Here is a 14,049-nt window from a genome sequence, read left to right as displayed (position 1 = left end):
CCTGGGTTACGTGAACATGGGAGAACACGTGACCTCGACGGTGAAGAGCTTCCATCACCCTCAAATCCAGGACCCCCGGTGTACAGTGACCACTGATCCTTTTTGATGACCAGGAAGAAAAATTAGTGCAAAACAGATTTTGACTTGATCAGCATTTTAGGTAACAGCACTGAAAAAGATATTCAAACATGAAATCCCTCTTTGTAAAACACACAATATGTACTTGGCTGATAAATTGAACTTCCTGTTGTAATCTGGAGATTTGTTGGAGCTGATGTCGACGGTGTGATTGATTAATGAGGTCCAAACGTGGTGAACATACTGAGACCAGATCTGTTCCTGCCTCATACTGATTGAACTTGTTATATCATCCTGAAGAATGCAGTTCATCCTGACTTTATCAAAACTTACTGACATTTTTAATGAGAAGGTTTTGAGAGATTAGAAAAAACAAGAAAACAGAAATATTGTTGTTCAGTTTAACATTTTTATTCAACATAACAGGATAAAAACATGCATTTGCTTCTTAATAGATATCTAACATTATCTGCTGCCTCAACGTGTGAAGACTTATTTACATCAGAATACAAATGTTGAAGAAAACAGCTTTGGAAGCATTTAGTTGAGAAGTAATGCAGCGCCCTCTGTTGGCCAATCAGCGGCAACAGTGTTAAAAATTACAGACAGGAAACAAATATTTTTGAATATCTAAATTAATACATTGTATCTGTGTTTGTTTTTATTTTTCCCAAATATGTACACTAAGTACATTAAACAAACAGCTGTTAAAAGTAGCACACTTTAACTTTATTTCTAAGTTTTGGTTTTACCAAAAATATTAAACGTGATATTACTAGAAATTTTCATATTTTGACAATATTAAGCCAGTTGGCATTATCTTACATAAGATTAATCTTTGCAGACTATCAAGTTACCTTCTGAAGTTTGACTCAAACAGACAAATACTTCTGTTCACAGATCCATCTGTTCGTGTCGTTACATTTCACTGATTTCCATCCTTGAGTTTGACGAGAAATTGCACAGTGACCATCAGTCGGGTTTTCTATCCAGGAGCTGAGGAAACAAAAACATCAGTTGGATCCAGAGTCAAGATTTTATCAATCAAAGTGTTTAGAAATGCGTCTCTTACCTGTCAGCCAGATCATTTCCATCGACCCACTTCCATTTTCCATCTTCAACTTTCAGTCCAATCCAGTACCCTTCGTTTCCTGAACTTCCCCAGCTCTTATCACTGACATATTTCTGAGGACAACAGAGGAAAAAGGATCAGAGATATTTACTTACTTTAATAAACTCACTGTGACCAACAGACTCAGCGTGTCTTCAGATCTTCAGAAAATACATTTTCATTTTCAATATGCTGTCATTACCTTTTCTTCTGCATTATCTACAACCACCAAATCAGAACTCCTTATTTTGCAGTTTTCTCGAGCTTCTTCCCAGGTTTTCCGATCGGTAGAATTCTTGTAGTCCAAAACCACATAGCAACTGGACTGGAACAGAATCCAGCCCGGCTGACAAGACTTACACTGTCTTCCTGAAATAACAGAGATCAACTAATAATCAACTTTACTGTCTCGTTATATTTTTGTGACTAATGGGATCCCATCATACTGCCATCTTTTCTCGGACAGTAGGCATCAATGCTCCACTGAGCTCGACTGATGTTGAGCTCATTCCCCTTTGCCTCCATGTCCTTTATTTGATTTGTAAGGTTTCTCTTCTCCATCTCCAGCTCCTGGATTTTCATCGTTTCTGCAGTGAGATTTGTGACCTTGCTCTCTAAGACAGCATTGGCTTGTGTCAGGTTGGTGTTGTCCTCCCTTAAGTTGTTGTTGAGGTTTGTCAGGTTGCGATTCATTTCCAGAAGAGTCGTTTGGCTGTTTTCCTGACTGACAACTGCAAAATGAAAATTAGCTTCTTAAGGGAGAGTAAGCAGTTTTGGTATTGTTCATTTTGCTTTTGTTATTTCATCACAGATCAAAGCTGCTTCCTGTCTGTTGTACTTAAGGTTTGCCAGCCTTTTGGGAGCTATAAGCTAAGATTGTGTTTGTTCTATTTCAGAGAACAACAAAAAACCCACAAAAAGACCAACACTCACAATGTGTTAAGCCATCTTTCAATATTTCACAGCTTCCCCCATTGGTTCATACAAAATTCACTCAAAACAGCTTAACAATAAAATTTTAAGTAAAAATGACTGAAACAAAAGTTAATGGTAAATATGTTGTGGATTTTTTGTTTTATTTTAGCCAATGATTTCGTTTTCTAAACTTTTCTCTGTTACCAAGAAACCCAACAGCAGGTGTAGATTTATTATTTGGCCTGATGTTTCCCAACATGGTGAATTACATGGCTATTATTAAGGCAAAATGTGCAATAATTGGTTACACAGTACTGAAAATATATATTGTATAAAAAAAAACCTGTGTTATACTATCTTCATACATTTAACCATGAATTATTGTGTCTAGTAATTCACTTTGTTCTTGACAGATTTAGAAAACTAGAAGCAGAAACTTATGGTATGTAAAACAATCTGATATCACATGATGGTAACAGAAGAAATATTATTCTATAAGGGTCTGCCTTGTGTCTAAGTTCGTGCATGGACTATCTGTTTTACATACTTACTGTAGACACAGATTGCTATGATGCCCAACAGCAAAATGACACAGAAAGTCGCCAAGCAACAAGCCAAGAGCCGATAGTGGCGACGTCGTCCGTCTGCTTTCTTGTCTGGCAGGAATCGGATAGACAAACATATAAATACGTGGCTTTAGAAGTCGGAGTTATGAAATAATGTGGGTAACCAAAGTTACAGTCTTTTTCAGTCCAACATTTCCTCTTTACCTTGCCATCGCCAAAGAAGGTATTTTAAACTTAGTAAGTTAGAAACAGGAAGTATAAAAACTTTTAAATCAGACTGTGAAAACCTCAAATTAACTTAAATTCAACATGAGATTGCATTTTTATACAAAACAATGTTTTGCAACGAAAAATCATCAGAAAGGAAACGCTTCATGGCCATTATGTATTATTAATGTTCATGTGGGACACTTAAAGGAAAGATTTACAATTTCTAAAATGTTTGTTATCAATTCTTTCAGACATTGTGCTACAGATGAACCAGGTTGTAGGCAGAAGTGGACATAGCCTCCATTCCTATGAGGCCAACCCAGTAATATTGACTAATATAACGCTGCAATGTATTTAAGCGTCTCATTGTTTGTTTATATTTTGCTAAGTAATCTGTCCTTCAGATATGATAAGAATTGATAGATGTTGAAAATATAGTCATCAGTTGTCATTCAAGTAAAGGTGATAATCTTAAAAATATATATTTATAAGAACATTTGTAAAACTCTTAAATCATGTTTCAATCGTATTTTGGGTTTCCGGTCGATAAGGGTTCACTAAAGTTTACAGATTGTGACCCGTCCAAACACATATTTTGGAGCTTCCCTGACTGAATGTTTACCAAATCAACTACTACACAATCATACATTTTTGACTTTTCTTAAATGATTTCTGCTGATTTAAATAAACCAATTTATTACAAACAACAATTATTCCACAACGTGGCGGTCAGTCAGAAGTTTTACACGTGTTTGTTTGTTTGTTTGTTTGTTTGTTTGTTTGTTTGATTTCACAAAGCCGATATCAGCACCAAATGTTCTCAGACTCACCTGTGTTTTGTTTTTGTGTTCTTTTACAACTTACCATTTGTGTCTGGACTTTGTTCGGTTGATTTCTTTTTCTCCTTCACTTCATCGTACACAGTTTCCTCTTTGTTTTTAGCTGAAAGGTTAAATAGTGTACAGTGGTTAAATATTAACAGTTCACTATAATCAACAATGAGATAAAAGAAAAAAAAAATCAAGAAAAATGACAAACTGCTTGGTTTAGTTAGCTAAATATGTAACCTGCTCCTACACCAGAACAATAAATTAATATTTGATATGAGGAGGGCCACATAAACAAAGACTCTCTTCTGAGGACAAAGTCTGAGAATATCTTTTCTAGCCGCTCTGTACTTTTAAAAGTTGACTTACCTTCCGGTCGGGATCGGTTCTTATTTTTGAATACAACTGAAGCGTAGTTAACGTCCTCCGCCATCACTACAACCTTTCTGTTGAGTCTATCTGACTTGTAGTCAAAGAAGTACCACTGTAATTGAGCCACAGTGACTCATAAGAAGAGAAGTGGTTGTTTTACTCTGTTGAGGCGAATCTGTCTCTCACGGCATTGAAATATATCAACTTCTGCTTTTCCTGAGAAAGTCATCTATATGCACAACAGTCCGGATATAAACTTCAAGCCAACACTGTGTTCCTGTTCCATAATCAGCTTGATATAAAAGATATTATTACAATGAGTATATAACATGGTATAACAAGATTACTAATATGTAACTAGGACTTTGGATGTTTTCTTGGTTTTGTGTAAAACACCAATAACCAATTGAATTTACCCATCTGCTGTGTTGTGGTTTTTTTTTTGTTTTCTCTGCATCATTACTCACATGGTCTCACACCTTTACTGCAGATTGCTCCAGTCTGAACTCTTCTTTTGTGTCCGTCGATGCACGTATAAATGTTCCTGTAATACTGAGTATAGCAGTGTTAAGAGCTACACTCACCTCACCCCAACACGTGGAGGCAGATGGCCGCCCACCTTGACAGAGAAGAGCTTCCATCACCCTCAAATCCAGGACCCCCGGTGTACAGTGACCACTGATCCTTTTTGATGACCAGGAAGAACAATTAGTGCAAAACAGGTTTTGACTTGATCAGCATTTTTGGTAACAGCACTGAAAAAGATATTCAAACATGAAATCCCTCTTTGTAAAACACACAATATGTGCTTCGCTGATAAATTGAACTTCCTGTTGTAATCTGGAGATTTGTTGGATCTGATGTCGACGGTGTGATTGATTAATGAGGTCCAAACGTGGTGAACATACTGAGACCAGATCTGTTCCTGCCTCATACTGATTGAACTTGTTATATCATCCTGAAGATGCAGTTCATCCTGACTTCATCAAAACTTACTGACATTTTTAATGAGAATGTTTTGAGATGAGAAAAAATAAAATAAAACAGAAATATTGTTGTTCAGTTTAACATTTTTATTCAACATAACAGGCTAAAAACACACATTTTCTTCTAAATAGATATCTAACATTGTCTGCTGCCTCAACGTGTGAAGACTTATTTACATCAGAATACAAATGTTGAAGAAAACAGCTTTGGAAGCATTTTGTTGAGATGTAATGCAGCGCCCTCTGTTGGCCAATTACAAAACAACAGTGTCAAAAATTACAGACAGGAAACAAATATTTTCTAATATCTATTTATACATTAGATCTGTGTTTGTTTTTTTTCCAGATATAAACAAAAAGTACCAAAACAAATAGCTGTTAAAAGTAGCACATTTTAATTTTATTTCTAAGTTTTGGTTTTTACAAAAATATTAAATGTGATATTACTGTAAATCTTTATATTTTGACATTATTAAGCCAGTTGGCATTATTTTACATGTGATTAATCTTTGCAGACTATCAAGTTACCTTCTGAAGTTTGACTCAAACAGACAACGACTTCTGTTCACAGATCCAACTGTTCCTGTTGTGACAGTTCACTGATTTCCATCCTTGAGTTTGGCGAGAAATTGCACAGTGACCATCAGTCGGGTTTTCTATCCAGAAGCTGAGGAAACAAAAACATCAGTTGAATCCAGAGTCAAGATTTTATCATTCAAAGTGTTTAGAAATGCGTCTTTTACCTGTTAGCCAGATCACTTCCATCGACCCACTTCCATTTTCCATCTTCAGCTTTCAGTCCAATCCAGTACCCTTCGTTTTCTGGACGGTTAAAGCTGTTGACACTGACATATGTCTGAGGACAACAGAGGAAAAGGGATCAGAGATATTTACTTACTTTAATAAACTCACTGTGACCAACAGACTCAGCGTGTGTTCAGATCTTCAGAAAATACATTTTAATTTAATAATAGCTGTCATTACCTTTTCTTCTGCATTATCTACAACCACCAAATCAGAACTCCTTATTTTGCAGAGTTCTTGAGCTTCTTCCCAGGTTTTCCGATTGGTAGAAGTCTTGTAGTCCAAAACCACATAGCAACTGGACTTGAACAGAATCCAGCCCGGCTGACAAGATTTACACCGTCTTCCTGAAATAACAGAGATCAACTAATAAACAACTTTACTGTCTCGTTATATTAGGATTCAATATTTTTATAACTAATTGGATCCCAACATACCGCCATCTTTTCTGGGACAGTAGGCATCAATGCTCCACTGAGCTCGACTGATGTTGAGCTCATTCCCCTTTGCCTCCATGTCGTTTATTTGATTTATAAGGTTTCTCGTCTCCATTTCCAGCTCCTGGTTTTGTGTCTCCAGCTTCTGGTTTTGCATCGTGAGGTTCATCTTTTCTGCAGTGAGATTTATGACATTGCTCTCTAAGACAGCAAAGGCTCGCGTCAGGTTGTCAAACTGGACTGTCAGATTGATGTTGTCCTCCCTTAAATTGTTGATGAGGTTTGTCAGGTTGCGATTCATTTCCAGAAGAGTCGTTTGGTTGTTTTCATGACTTAATGTAGCAACTGTAAAATGAAAATTAGCTTCTTAAGGGAGAGTAAGAAGTTTTGATATCGTTCATTTTGCTTTTGTTATTTTATCACAGATCAAAGCTGCTTCCTGTCTGTTGTACTTCAGGTTTGCCAGCCTTTTGGGAGCTATAAGCTAAGATTGTGTTTGTTCTATTTCAGAGAACAACAAAAAAGCCACAAAAAAACCAACACTCACAATGTGTTAAGCCATCTTTCAATATTTCACAGCTTCCCCCATTGATTCATACAAAATTCACTCAAAACAGTTTAACAATGTAGTTTGAAGTAAAAATGACTTAAACAACATTCAATGGTAAATATGTTGTAGATTTTTTTTTTTTTTTTAGCCAATGATTTCGTGTTCTAAACTTTTCACTGTTACCAAGAAACCCAACAGCAGGTGTAGCTTTATTATTTGGCCTGATGTTTCCCAACATGGTGAATTACATGGCTATTATTAAGGCAAAATGTGCAATAATTGGTTACACAGAACTGAAAATATATATATTGTTTAAAAAAAAACCTGTGTTATACTATCTTCATACATTTGACCATGAATTATTGTGTCTCGTAATTCACTTTGTTCTTAACAGATTTAGAAAACTAGAAGCAGAAACTTATGTTATGTAAAACAATCTGATATCACGTGATGGTAACAGAAGAAATATTATTCTATAAGGGTCTGCCTTGTGTCTAAGTTCGTGCATGGACTATCTGTTTTACATACTTACTGTAGACACAGATTGCTATGATGCCCAACAGCAAAATGACACAGAAAGTCGCCAAGCAACAAGCCAAGAGCCGATAGTGGCGACGTCGTCCGTCTGCTTTCTTGTCTGGCAGGAATCGGATAGACAAACATATAAATACGTGGCTTTAGAAGTCAGAGTTATGAAATTATGTGGGTAACCAAAGTTACAGTCTTTTTCAGTCCAACATTTCCTCTTTACCTTGCCATTACCAAAGAAGATATTTTAAACTTAGTAAGTTAGAAACAGGAAGTATAACAACTTTTAAATCAGACTGTGAAAACCTCAAATTAACTTAAATTCAACATGAGATTTCATTTTTAGACAAAACAATGTTTTGCAACGAAAAATCATCAGAAAGGAAACGCTTCATGGCCATTACGTATTATTAATGTTCACGTGGGACACTTAAAGGAAAGGTTTACAATTTCTCAAATGTTTGATATCAATTCTTTCAGACATTGTGCTACAGATGAACCAGGTTGTAGGCAGAAGTGGACATAGCCTCCATTCCTATGAGGCCAACCCAGTAATATCGACTAATATAACGCTGTAATGTATTTAAGCATCTCATTGTTTGTTTATATTTTGCGTGGTAATCTGTCCTTCAGATATGATAAGAATTGCTAGATGTTGAATATATAGTCATCAGTTGTCTTTCAATTAAAAGTGGTAGTCTTAAAAATATATATTTATAAGAACATTTGTAAAACTCTTAAATAATATTTCAATTCACAATTTGGGTTTCCGGTCGATAAGGGTTCACTAAAGTTTACAGATTGTGACCCGTCCAAACACATATTTTGGGTCTTGCCTGACTGAATGTTTACCAAATCAACTACTACACAATCATACATTTTTGACTTTTCTTAAATGATTTCTGTTGATTTAAATAAACCAATTTATTACAAACAACAATTATTCCACAACGTGGCGGTCAGTCAGAAGTTTTACACGTGTTTGTTTGTTTGTTTGTTTGTTTGTTTGATTTCACAAAGCCGATATCAGCACCAAATGTTCTCAGACTCACCTGTGTTTTATTTTTGTGTTCTTTTACAACTTACCATTTGTGTCTGGACTTTGTTCGGTTGATTTCTTTTTCTCCTTCACTTCATCGTACACAGTTTCTTCTTTGTTTTTAGCTGAAAGGTTAAATAGTGTACAGTGGTTAAATATTAACAGTTCACTATAATCAACAATGCGATAAAAGAAAAAAAAAAATCAAGAACAATGCCAAACTGCTTGGTTTAGATAGCTAAACTATTGTACACCAGTACAATAAATTAATATTTAATATGAGGAGGGTCACATAAACAAAGACTCTCTTCTAAAGCCAAAGTCTGAGAATATCTTTTCGAGTCGCTCTGTACTTTTAAAAGTTGATTTACCTTCCGGTCGGGATCGGTTCTCATTTTTGAATACAACTGAAGCGTAGTTAACGTCCTCCGCCATCACTACAACCTTTCTGTTGAGTCTATCTGACTTGTAGTCAAAGAAGTACCACTGTAATTGAGCCACAGAGACTCAAAAAGAGAAGTGGTTGTTTCCTCTGTTGAGGCGAATCTGTCACAGTCTTGAAATATATCAACTTCTGCTTTACCAGAAAAAAATCATTTGTATGCACAACAGTCCGGATGTAAACTTCAAGCCAACACTGTGTTCCTGTTCCATAATCAGCTTGATATAAAATATATTATTACAATGAATATATAACATGGTATCACAAGATTACTAATATGTAACTAGGACTTTGGATGTTTTCTTGGTTTTGTGTAAAACACCAATAACCAATTAAATTTAAACATTTGCTTTGTTGTGTTTTTTTTTGTTTTCTCTGCATCATCACTCACATGGTCTCACAACTTTACTGCAGATTGCTCCGGTCTGAACTATTTTGTGGCCGTCGATGCACGTATAAATGTTCTTGTAATACTGAGTACAGCAGTGTTAAGAGATACACTCACATCACCCCAACACGTGGAGGCAGATGGCCGCCCACCTCGACAGAGAAGAGCTTCCATCACCCTCAAATCCAGGACCCCCGGTGTACAGTGACCACTGATCCTTTTTGATGACCAGGAAGAAAAATTAGTGCAAAACAGGTTTTGACTTGATCAGCATTTTAGGTAACAGCACTGAAAATGATATTCAAACATGAAATCCCTCTTTGTAAAACACACAATATGTACTTGGCTGATAAATTGAACTTCCTGTTGTAATCTGGAGATTTGTTGGAGCTGATGTCGACGGTGTGATTGATTAATGAGGTCCAAACGTGGTGAACATACTGAGACCAGATCTGTTCCTGCCTCATACTGATTGAACTTGTTATATCATCCTGAAGAATGCAGTTCATCCTGACTTTATCAAAACTTAATGACATTTTTAATGAGAATGTTTTGAGATTAGAAAAAAAAAAAGAAAACAGAAATATTGTTGTTCAGTTTAACATTTTTATTGAACATAACAGGATAAAAACATGCATTTTCTTCTAAATAGATATCTAACATTATCTGCTGCCTCAACGTGTGAAGATTTATTTACATCAGAATACAAATGTTGAAGAAAACAGCTTTGGAAGCATTTTGTTGAGAAGTAATGCAGCGCCCTCTGTTGGCCAATCAGCTGCAACAGTGTTAAAAATTACAGACAGGAAACAAATATTTTCTAAAACAGATTAGATCTGTGTTTGTTTTTATTTTTTCCAAATATGTACACAAAATACCTTAAACAAACAGCTGTTAAAAGTAGCACACTTTAACTTTATTTCTATGTTTTGGCTATTAAACGTGATATTACTAGAAATCTTCATATTTTGACATTATTAAGCCAGTTGGCATTATCTTACATAAGATTAATCTTTGCAGACTATCAAGTTACTTTCTGAAGTTTGACTCAAACAGACAAAGACTTCTGTTCACAGATCCATCTGTTCCTGTTGTTACAGTTCACTGATTTCCATCCTTCGTTAGTTACAGAAATTGCACAGTGACCATCAGTCGGGTTTTCTATCCAGGAGCTGAGGAAAACAAAAACATCAGTTGAATCCAGAGTCAAGTTTTTATCATTCAAAGTGTTTAGAAATGTGTCTCTTACCTGTCAGCCAGATCACTTCCATCGACCCACTTCCATTTTCTATCTTCAGCTTTCAGTCCAATCCAGTACCCTTCGTTTCCTGAACTTTTCCAGCTCTTATCACTGACATATTTCTGAGGACAACAGAGGAAAAGGGAACAGATATATATACTTACTTTAATAAACTCACTGTGACCAACAGACTCAACGTGTGTTCAGATCTTCAGAAAATACATTTTCATTTTCAATATGCTGTCATTACCTTTTCTTCTGCATTATCTACAACCACCAAATCAGAACTCCTTATTGTGCAGTTTTCTCGTGCTTCTTCCCAGGTTTTCCAATCGGTAGAAGTCTGATAGTTTAAAACCACATAGCAACTGGACTGTAACTGATTCCAGCCCGACTGACAAGATTTACACTGTCTTCCTGAAATAACAGAGATCAACTAACAATCAACTTTCCTGTCTCGTTATATCAGGATTGAATATTTTTATAACTAATTGGATCCCAACATACCGCCATCTTTGGGACAGTAGGCATCAATGCTCCACTGAGCTCGACTGATGTTGAGCTCATTCCCCTTTGCCTCCATGTCCTTTATTTGATTTGCAAGGTTTCTCTTCTCCATCTCCAGCTCCTGGTTTTGTGTCTCCAGCTTCTGGTTTTGCATCGTGAGGTTCATCTTTTCTGCCGTGAGATTTATGACATTGCTCTCTAAGACAGCAAAGGCTCGTGTCAGGTTGTCAAACTGGACTGTCAGATTGGTGTAGTCCTCCCTTAAATTGTTGTTGAGGTTTGTCAGGTTGCGATTCATTTCCAGAAGAGTCGTTTGGCTGTTTTCCTGACTGAATGCAGCAACTGCAAAATGAAAATGAGCTTCTTAAGGGAAAGAAAGCAGTTTTGGTATTGTTCATTTTGCTTTTGTTATTTCATCACAGATCAAAGCTGCTTCCTGTCTGTTGTACTTCAGGTTTGCCAGCCTTTTGGGAGCTATAAGCTAAGATTGTGTTTGTTCTATTTCAGAGAACAACAAAAAAGCCACAAAAAGACCAACACTCACAATGTGTTAAGCCATCTTTCAATATTTCACAGCTTCCCCCATTGGTTCATACAAAATTCACTCAAAACAGTTTAACAATGTAGTTTTAAGTAAAAATGACTGAAACAACATTCAATGGTAAATATTTTGTAGATTTATTTTTTTTAGCCAATGATTTCGTGTTCTAAACTTTTCACTGTTACCAAGAAACCCAACAGCAGGTGTAGCTTTATTATTTGGCCTGATGTTTCCCAACATGGTGAATTACATGGCTATTATTAAGGCAAAATTTGCAATAATTGGTTACACAGTACTGAAAATATATATTGTATAAAAAAAACAAAAACCTGTGTTATTCTATCTTCATACATTTGACCATGAATTATTGTGTCCAGTAATTCACTTTGTTCTCAACCGATTTAGAAAAGTAGAAGCAGAAACTTATGGTATGTAAAACAATCTGATATCACATGATGGTAACAGAAGAAATATTATTCTATAAGGGTCTGCCTTGTGTCTAAGTTCGTGCATGGACTGTCTGTTTTACATACTTACTGTAGACACAGATTGCTGTGATGCCCAACAGCAAAATGACACAGAAAGTCGCCAAGCAACAAGCCAAGAGCCGATAGTGGCGACGTCGTCCGTCTGCTTTCTTGTCTGGCAGGAATCGGATAGACAAACATATAAATACGTGGCTTTAGAAGTTGGAGTTCATGAAATAATGTGGGTAACCAAAGTTACAGTCTTTTTCAGTCCAACATTTCCTCTTTACCTTGCCATCACCAAAGAAGGTATTTTAAGCTTAGTAAGTTAGAAACAGGAAGTATAAAAACTTTTAAATCAGACTGTGAAAACCTCAAATTAACTTAAATTCAACATGAGATTGCATTTTTACACAAAACAATGTTTTGTAACAGAAAATCAATAGAAAGTAAACGCTTCATGGCCATTATGTATTATTAATGTTCACGTGGGACACTAAAACGAAAGGTTTACAATTTCTCAAATGTTTGTTATCAATTCTTTCAGACATTGTGCTACAGATGAACCAGGTTGTAGGCAGAAGTGGACATAGCCTCCATTCCTATGAGGCCAACCCGGTAATATCGACTAATATAACGCTGTAATGTATTTAAGCATCTCATTGTTTATTTATATTTTGCTAAGTAATCTGTCCTTCAGATATGATAAGAATTGATAGATGTTGAAAATATAGTCATCAGTTGTCATTCAATTAAAGGTGGTAATCTTAAAAATATATATTTATAAGAACATTTGTAAAACTCTTAAATCATGTTTCAATCGCATTTTGGGTTTCCGGTCGATAAGGGTTCACTAAAGTTTACAGATTGTGACCCGTCCAAACACATATTTTGGGGCTTGCCTGACTGAATGTTTACCAAATCAACTACTACACAATCATACATTTTAGACTTTTCTGAAATGATTTCTGCTGATTTAAATAAACCAATTTATTACAAACAACAATTATTCAACAACGTGGCGGTCAGTCAGAAGTTTTACACGTGTTTGTTTGTCTGTTTGTTTGTTTGTTTGTTTGTCTGAATTCACAAAGCCGATATCAGCACCAAATGTTTTCAGACTCACCTGTGTGTTGTTTTTATGTTCTTTTACAACTTACCATTTGTGTCTGGACTTTGTTCGGTTGAGTTCTTTTTCACCTTCACTTCATCGTACACAGTTTCCTCTTTGTTTTTAGCTGAAAGGTTAAAAGTTTAAATACTTTACAGTGGTTAAATATTATGGATTTGCTAAAGCTCAATTTATTATAAAAATTCAGAGCCTCACTCACATACACGGAAAAAATAACACTGACTCAGGCCTGGACACAGAGATACAGTTGGCTGCCAAATCCTAATCAGTGTACCTCTGAGTGAGGCCTCGCTTTGTCAGATCTCTGTTTTTCTAATACCGACATAGCGCTCCACAGTGTGCATAAAATCTTCCACCCCAACCACCCGGGTGAGGAGAAGCAGCAGATGCTGAACCTGAACCGACGCCTGGAGACCTATCTGAGCTGGGTCAAAGTCCTGGAGGAGGAAAACGCGCTGCTCGTGAAGGAGATCCATGTTACGAGGTGCAATAATCACGGAGCCCTGACCCGCAGGAAGTGCATGGAGGAAGAGCTGCGGCAGGCGAGGCTGGAGGTGGACGCAGCCGTGAGGGACAGATTCCTCACGCAGCTGGAAGTTGGCAAGCTGACTGAGGAGCTCGAAGCCCTGGACATGCAGAGACAGAGGGAGGCTCAGGCCAAAGTGAAAGCCAAGACGATGTTGGAGCAAAGCAGGAGGGAGCTGGAGGAGGAACACAGGGTGCAGATCTGGCTGAGGGAACAGGTCAACCAGCTGTATCACGAGATGAGACTCCTAGTTTAAACCCATCAGGAGGATGTGGCCCACCTGGAGGCCACGTCGACCCGGTCCAGAACCACAACGCAGTAAACATTCGCTCAAAGAGGCAACCGGGAGCCGAACCTCCTCCAGCTGGGGGAACAGTACTCCC

The 14,049-nt window shown here is 36.8% G+C and overlaps 4 protein-coding genes across 4 annotated transcripts; 1 reads left to right on the top strand and 3 right to left on the bottom strand.

Moving 5' to 3' along the window:
- Positions 1-950: 950 nt before the first annotated feature.
- LOC138213716 (C-type lectin domain family 17, member A-like) lies at positions 951-1,902 on the bottom strand. The gene is made up of 4 exons (XM_069174971.1): positions 1,636-1,902; positions 1,392-1,558; positions 1,151-1,263; positions 951-1,074 (listed from the first exon to the last, which is right to left on the bottom strand). The coding sequence occupies exons 1-4, from the start codon at positions 1,880-1,882 to the stop codon at positions 951-953; spliced, it is 651 nt and encodes a 216-aa protein (XP_069031072.1). The 5' UTR covers positions 1,883-1,902.
- A 3,240-nt stretch (positions 1,903-5,142) lies between these two features.
- Positions 5,143-8,912, bottom strand: LOC138213710 (asialoglycoprotein receptor 1-like). The gene is made up of 7 exons (XM_069174960.1): positions 8,795-8,912; positions 8,471-8,548; positions 7,389-7,493; positions 6,307-6,651; positions 6,050-6,216; positions 5,809-5,921; positions 5,143-5,732 (listed from the first exon to the last, which is right to left on the bottom strand). The coding sequence occupies exons 1-7, from the start codon at positions 8,856-8,858 to the stop codon at positions 5,609-5,611; spliced, it is 996 nt and encodes a 331-aa protein (XP_069031061.1). The 5' UTR covers positions 8,859-8,912; the 3' UTR covers positions 5,143-5,608.
- A 970-nt stretch (positions 8,913-9,882) lies between these two features.
- On the bottom strand, positions 9,883-13,237 carry LOC138213775 (C-type lectin lectoxin-Phi1-like). Its single transcript, XM_069175025.1, has 6 exons — positions 13,169-13,237; positions 12,079-12,183; positions 11,001-11,342; positions 10,744-10,910; positions 10,503-10,615; positions 9,883-10,425 (listed from the first exon to the last, which is right to left on the bottom strand). The coding sequence occupies exons 3-6, from the start codon at positions 11,296-11,298 to the stop codon at positions 10,302-10,304; spliced, it is 702 nt and encodes a 233-aa protein (XP_069031126.1). The 5' UTR covers positions 11,299-11,342; positions 12,079-12,183; positions 13,169-13,237; the 3' UTR covers positions 9,883-10,301.
- Positions 13,238-13,487: 250 nt separating this feature from the next.
- On the top strand, positions 13,488-13,922 carry LOC138213702 (nestin-like). The gene has a single exon (XM_069174946.1). It carries the CDS (start codon positions 13,527-13,529, stop codon positions 13,920-13,922), a length of 396 nt encoding a protein of 131 aa, XP_069031047.1. The 5' UTR covers positions 13,488-13,526.
- The last annotated feature ends 127 nt before the right edge of the window (positions 13,923-14,049 follow it).

Source organism: Embiotoca jacksoni, unplaced genomic scaffold (assembly GCF_022577435.1).
Source record: "Embiotoca jacksoni isolate LCO1_2020_lvr unplaced genomic scaffold, fEmbJac1.0.p SCAF_63, whole genome shotgun sequence".
NCBI lineage: Eukaryota > Metazoa > Chordata > Actinopteri > Embiotocidae > Embiotoca > Embiotoca jacksoni.
This window is presented reverse-complemented; position numbering and strand designations above follow the sequence as displayed.

What these genes read in the sequence shown, in the direction of transcription:
- LOC138213702 (XM_069174946.1), top strand. Translation starts at nt 13,527, where the DNA reads ATGCTGAACCTGAACCGACGCCTGGAGACCTATCTGAGCTGGGTCAAA.
- LOC138213710 (XM_069174960.1), bottom strand. Translation starts at nt 8,858, where the DNA reads ATGGCGGAGGACGTTAACTACGCTTCAGTTGTATTCAAAAATGAGAAC. An exon ending in CTGTCCCAGAAAAGATGGCG is followed by an intron (nt 6,217 to 6,306) that starts GTATGTTGGGAT and finishes CTGTTATTTCAG; the next exon opens with GAAGACGGTGTAAATCTTGT. An exon ending in GGAAGTGATCTGGCTAACAG is followed by an intron (nt 5,733 to 5,808) that starts GTAAAAGACGCA and finishes TTGTTTCCTCAG; the next exon opens with CTTCTGGATAGAAAACCCGA.
- LOC138213716 (XM_069174971.1), bottom strand. Translation starts at nt 1,882, where the DNA reads ATGAATCGCAACCTGACAAACCTCAACAACAACTTAAGGGAGGACAAC. An exon ending in CTGTCCGAGAAAAGATGGCA is followed by an intron (nt 1,559 to 1,635) that starts GTATGATGGGAT and finishes CTGTTATTTCAG; the next exon opens with GAAGACAGTGTAAGTCTTGT. An exon ending in TAGATAATGCAGAAGAAAAG is followed by an intron (nt 1,264 to 1,391) that starts GTAATGACAGCA and finishes TGTTGTCCTCAG; the next exon opens with AAATATGTCAGTGATAAGAG.
- LOC138213775 (XM_069175025.1), bottom strand. Translation starts at nt 11,298, where the DNA reads ATGAATCGCAACCTGACAAACCTCAACAACAATTTAAGGGAGGACTAC. An exon ending in TAGATAATGCAGAAGAAAAG is followed by an intron (nt 10,616 to 10,743) that starts GTAATGACAGCA and finishes TGTTGTCCTCAG; the next exon opens with AAATATGTCAGTGATAAGAG. An exon ending in GGAAGTGATCTGGCTGACAG is followed by an intron (nt 10,426 to 10,502) that starts GTAAGAGACACA and finishes TGTTTTCCTCAG; the next exon opens with CTCCTGGATAGAAAACCCGA.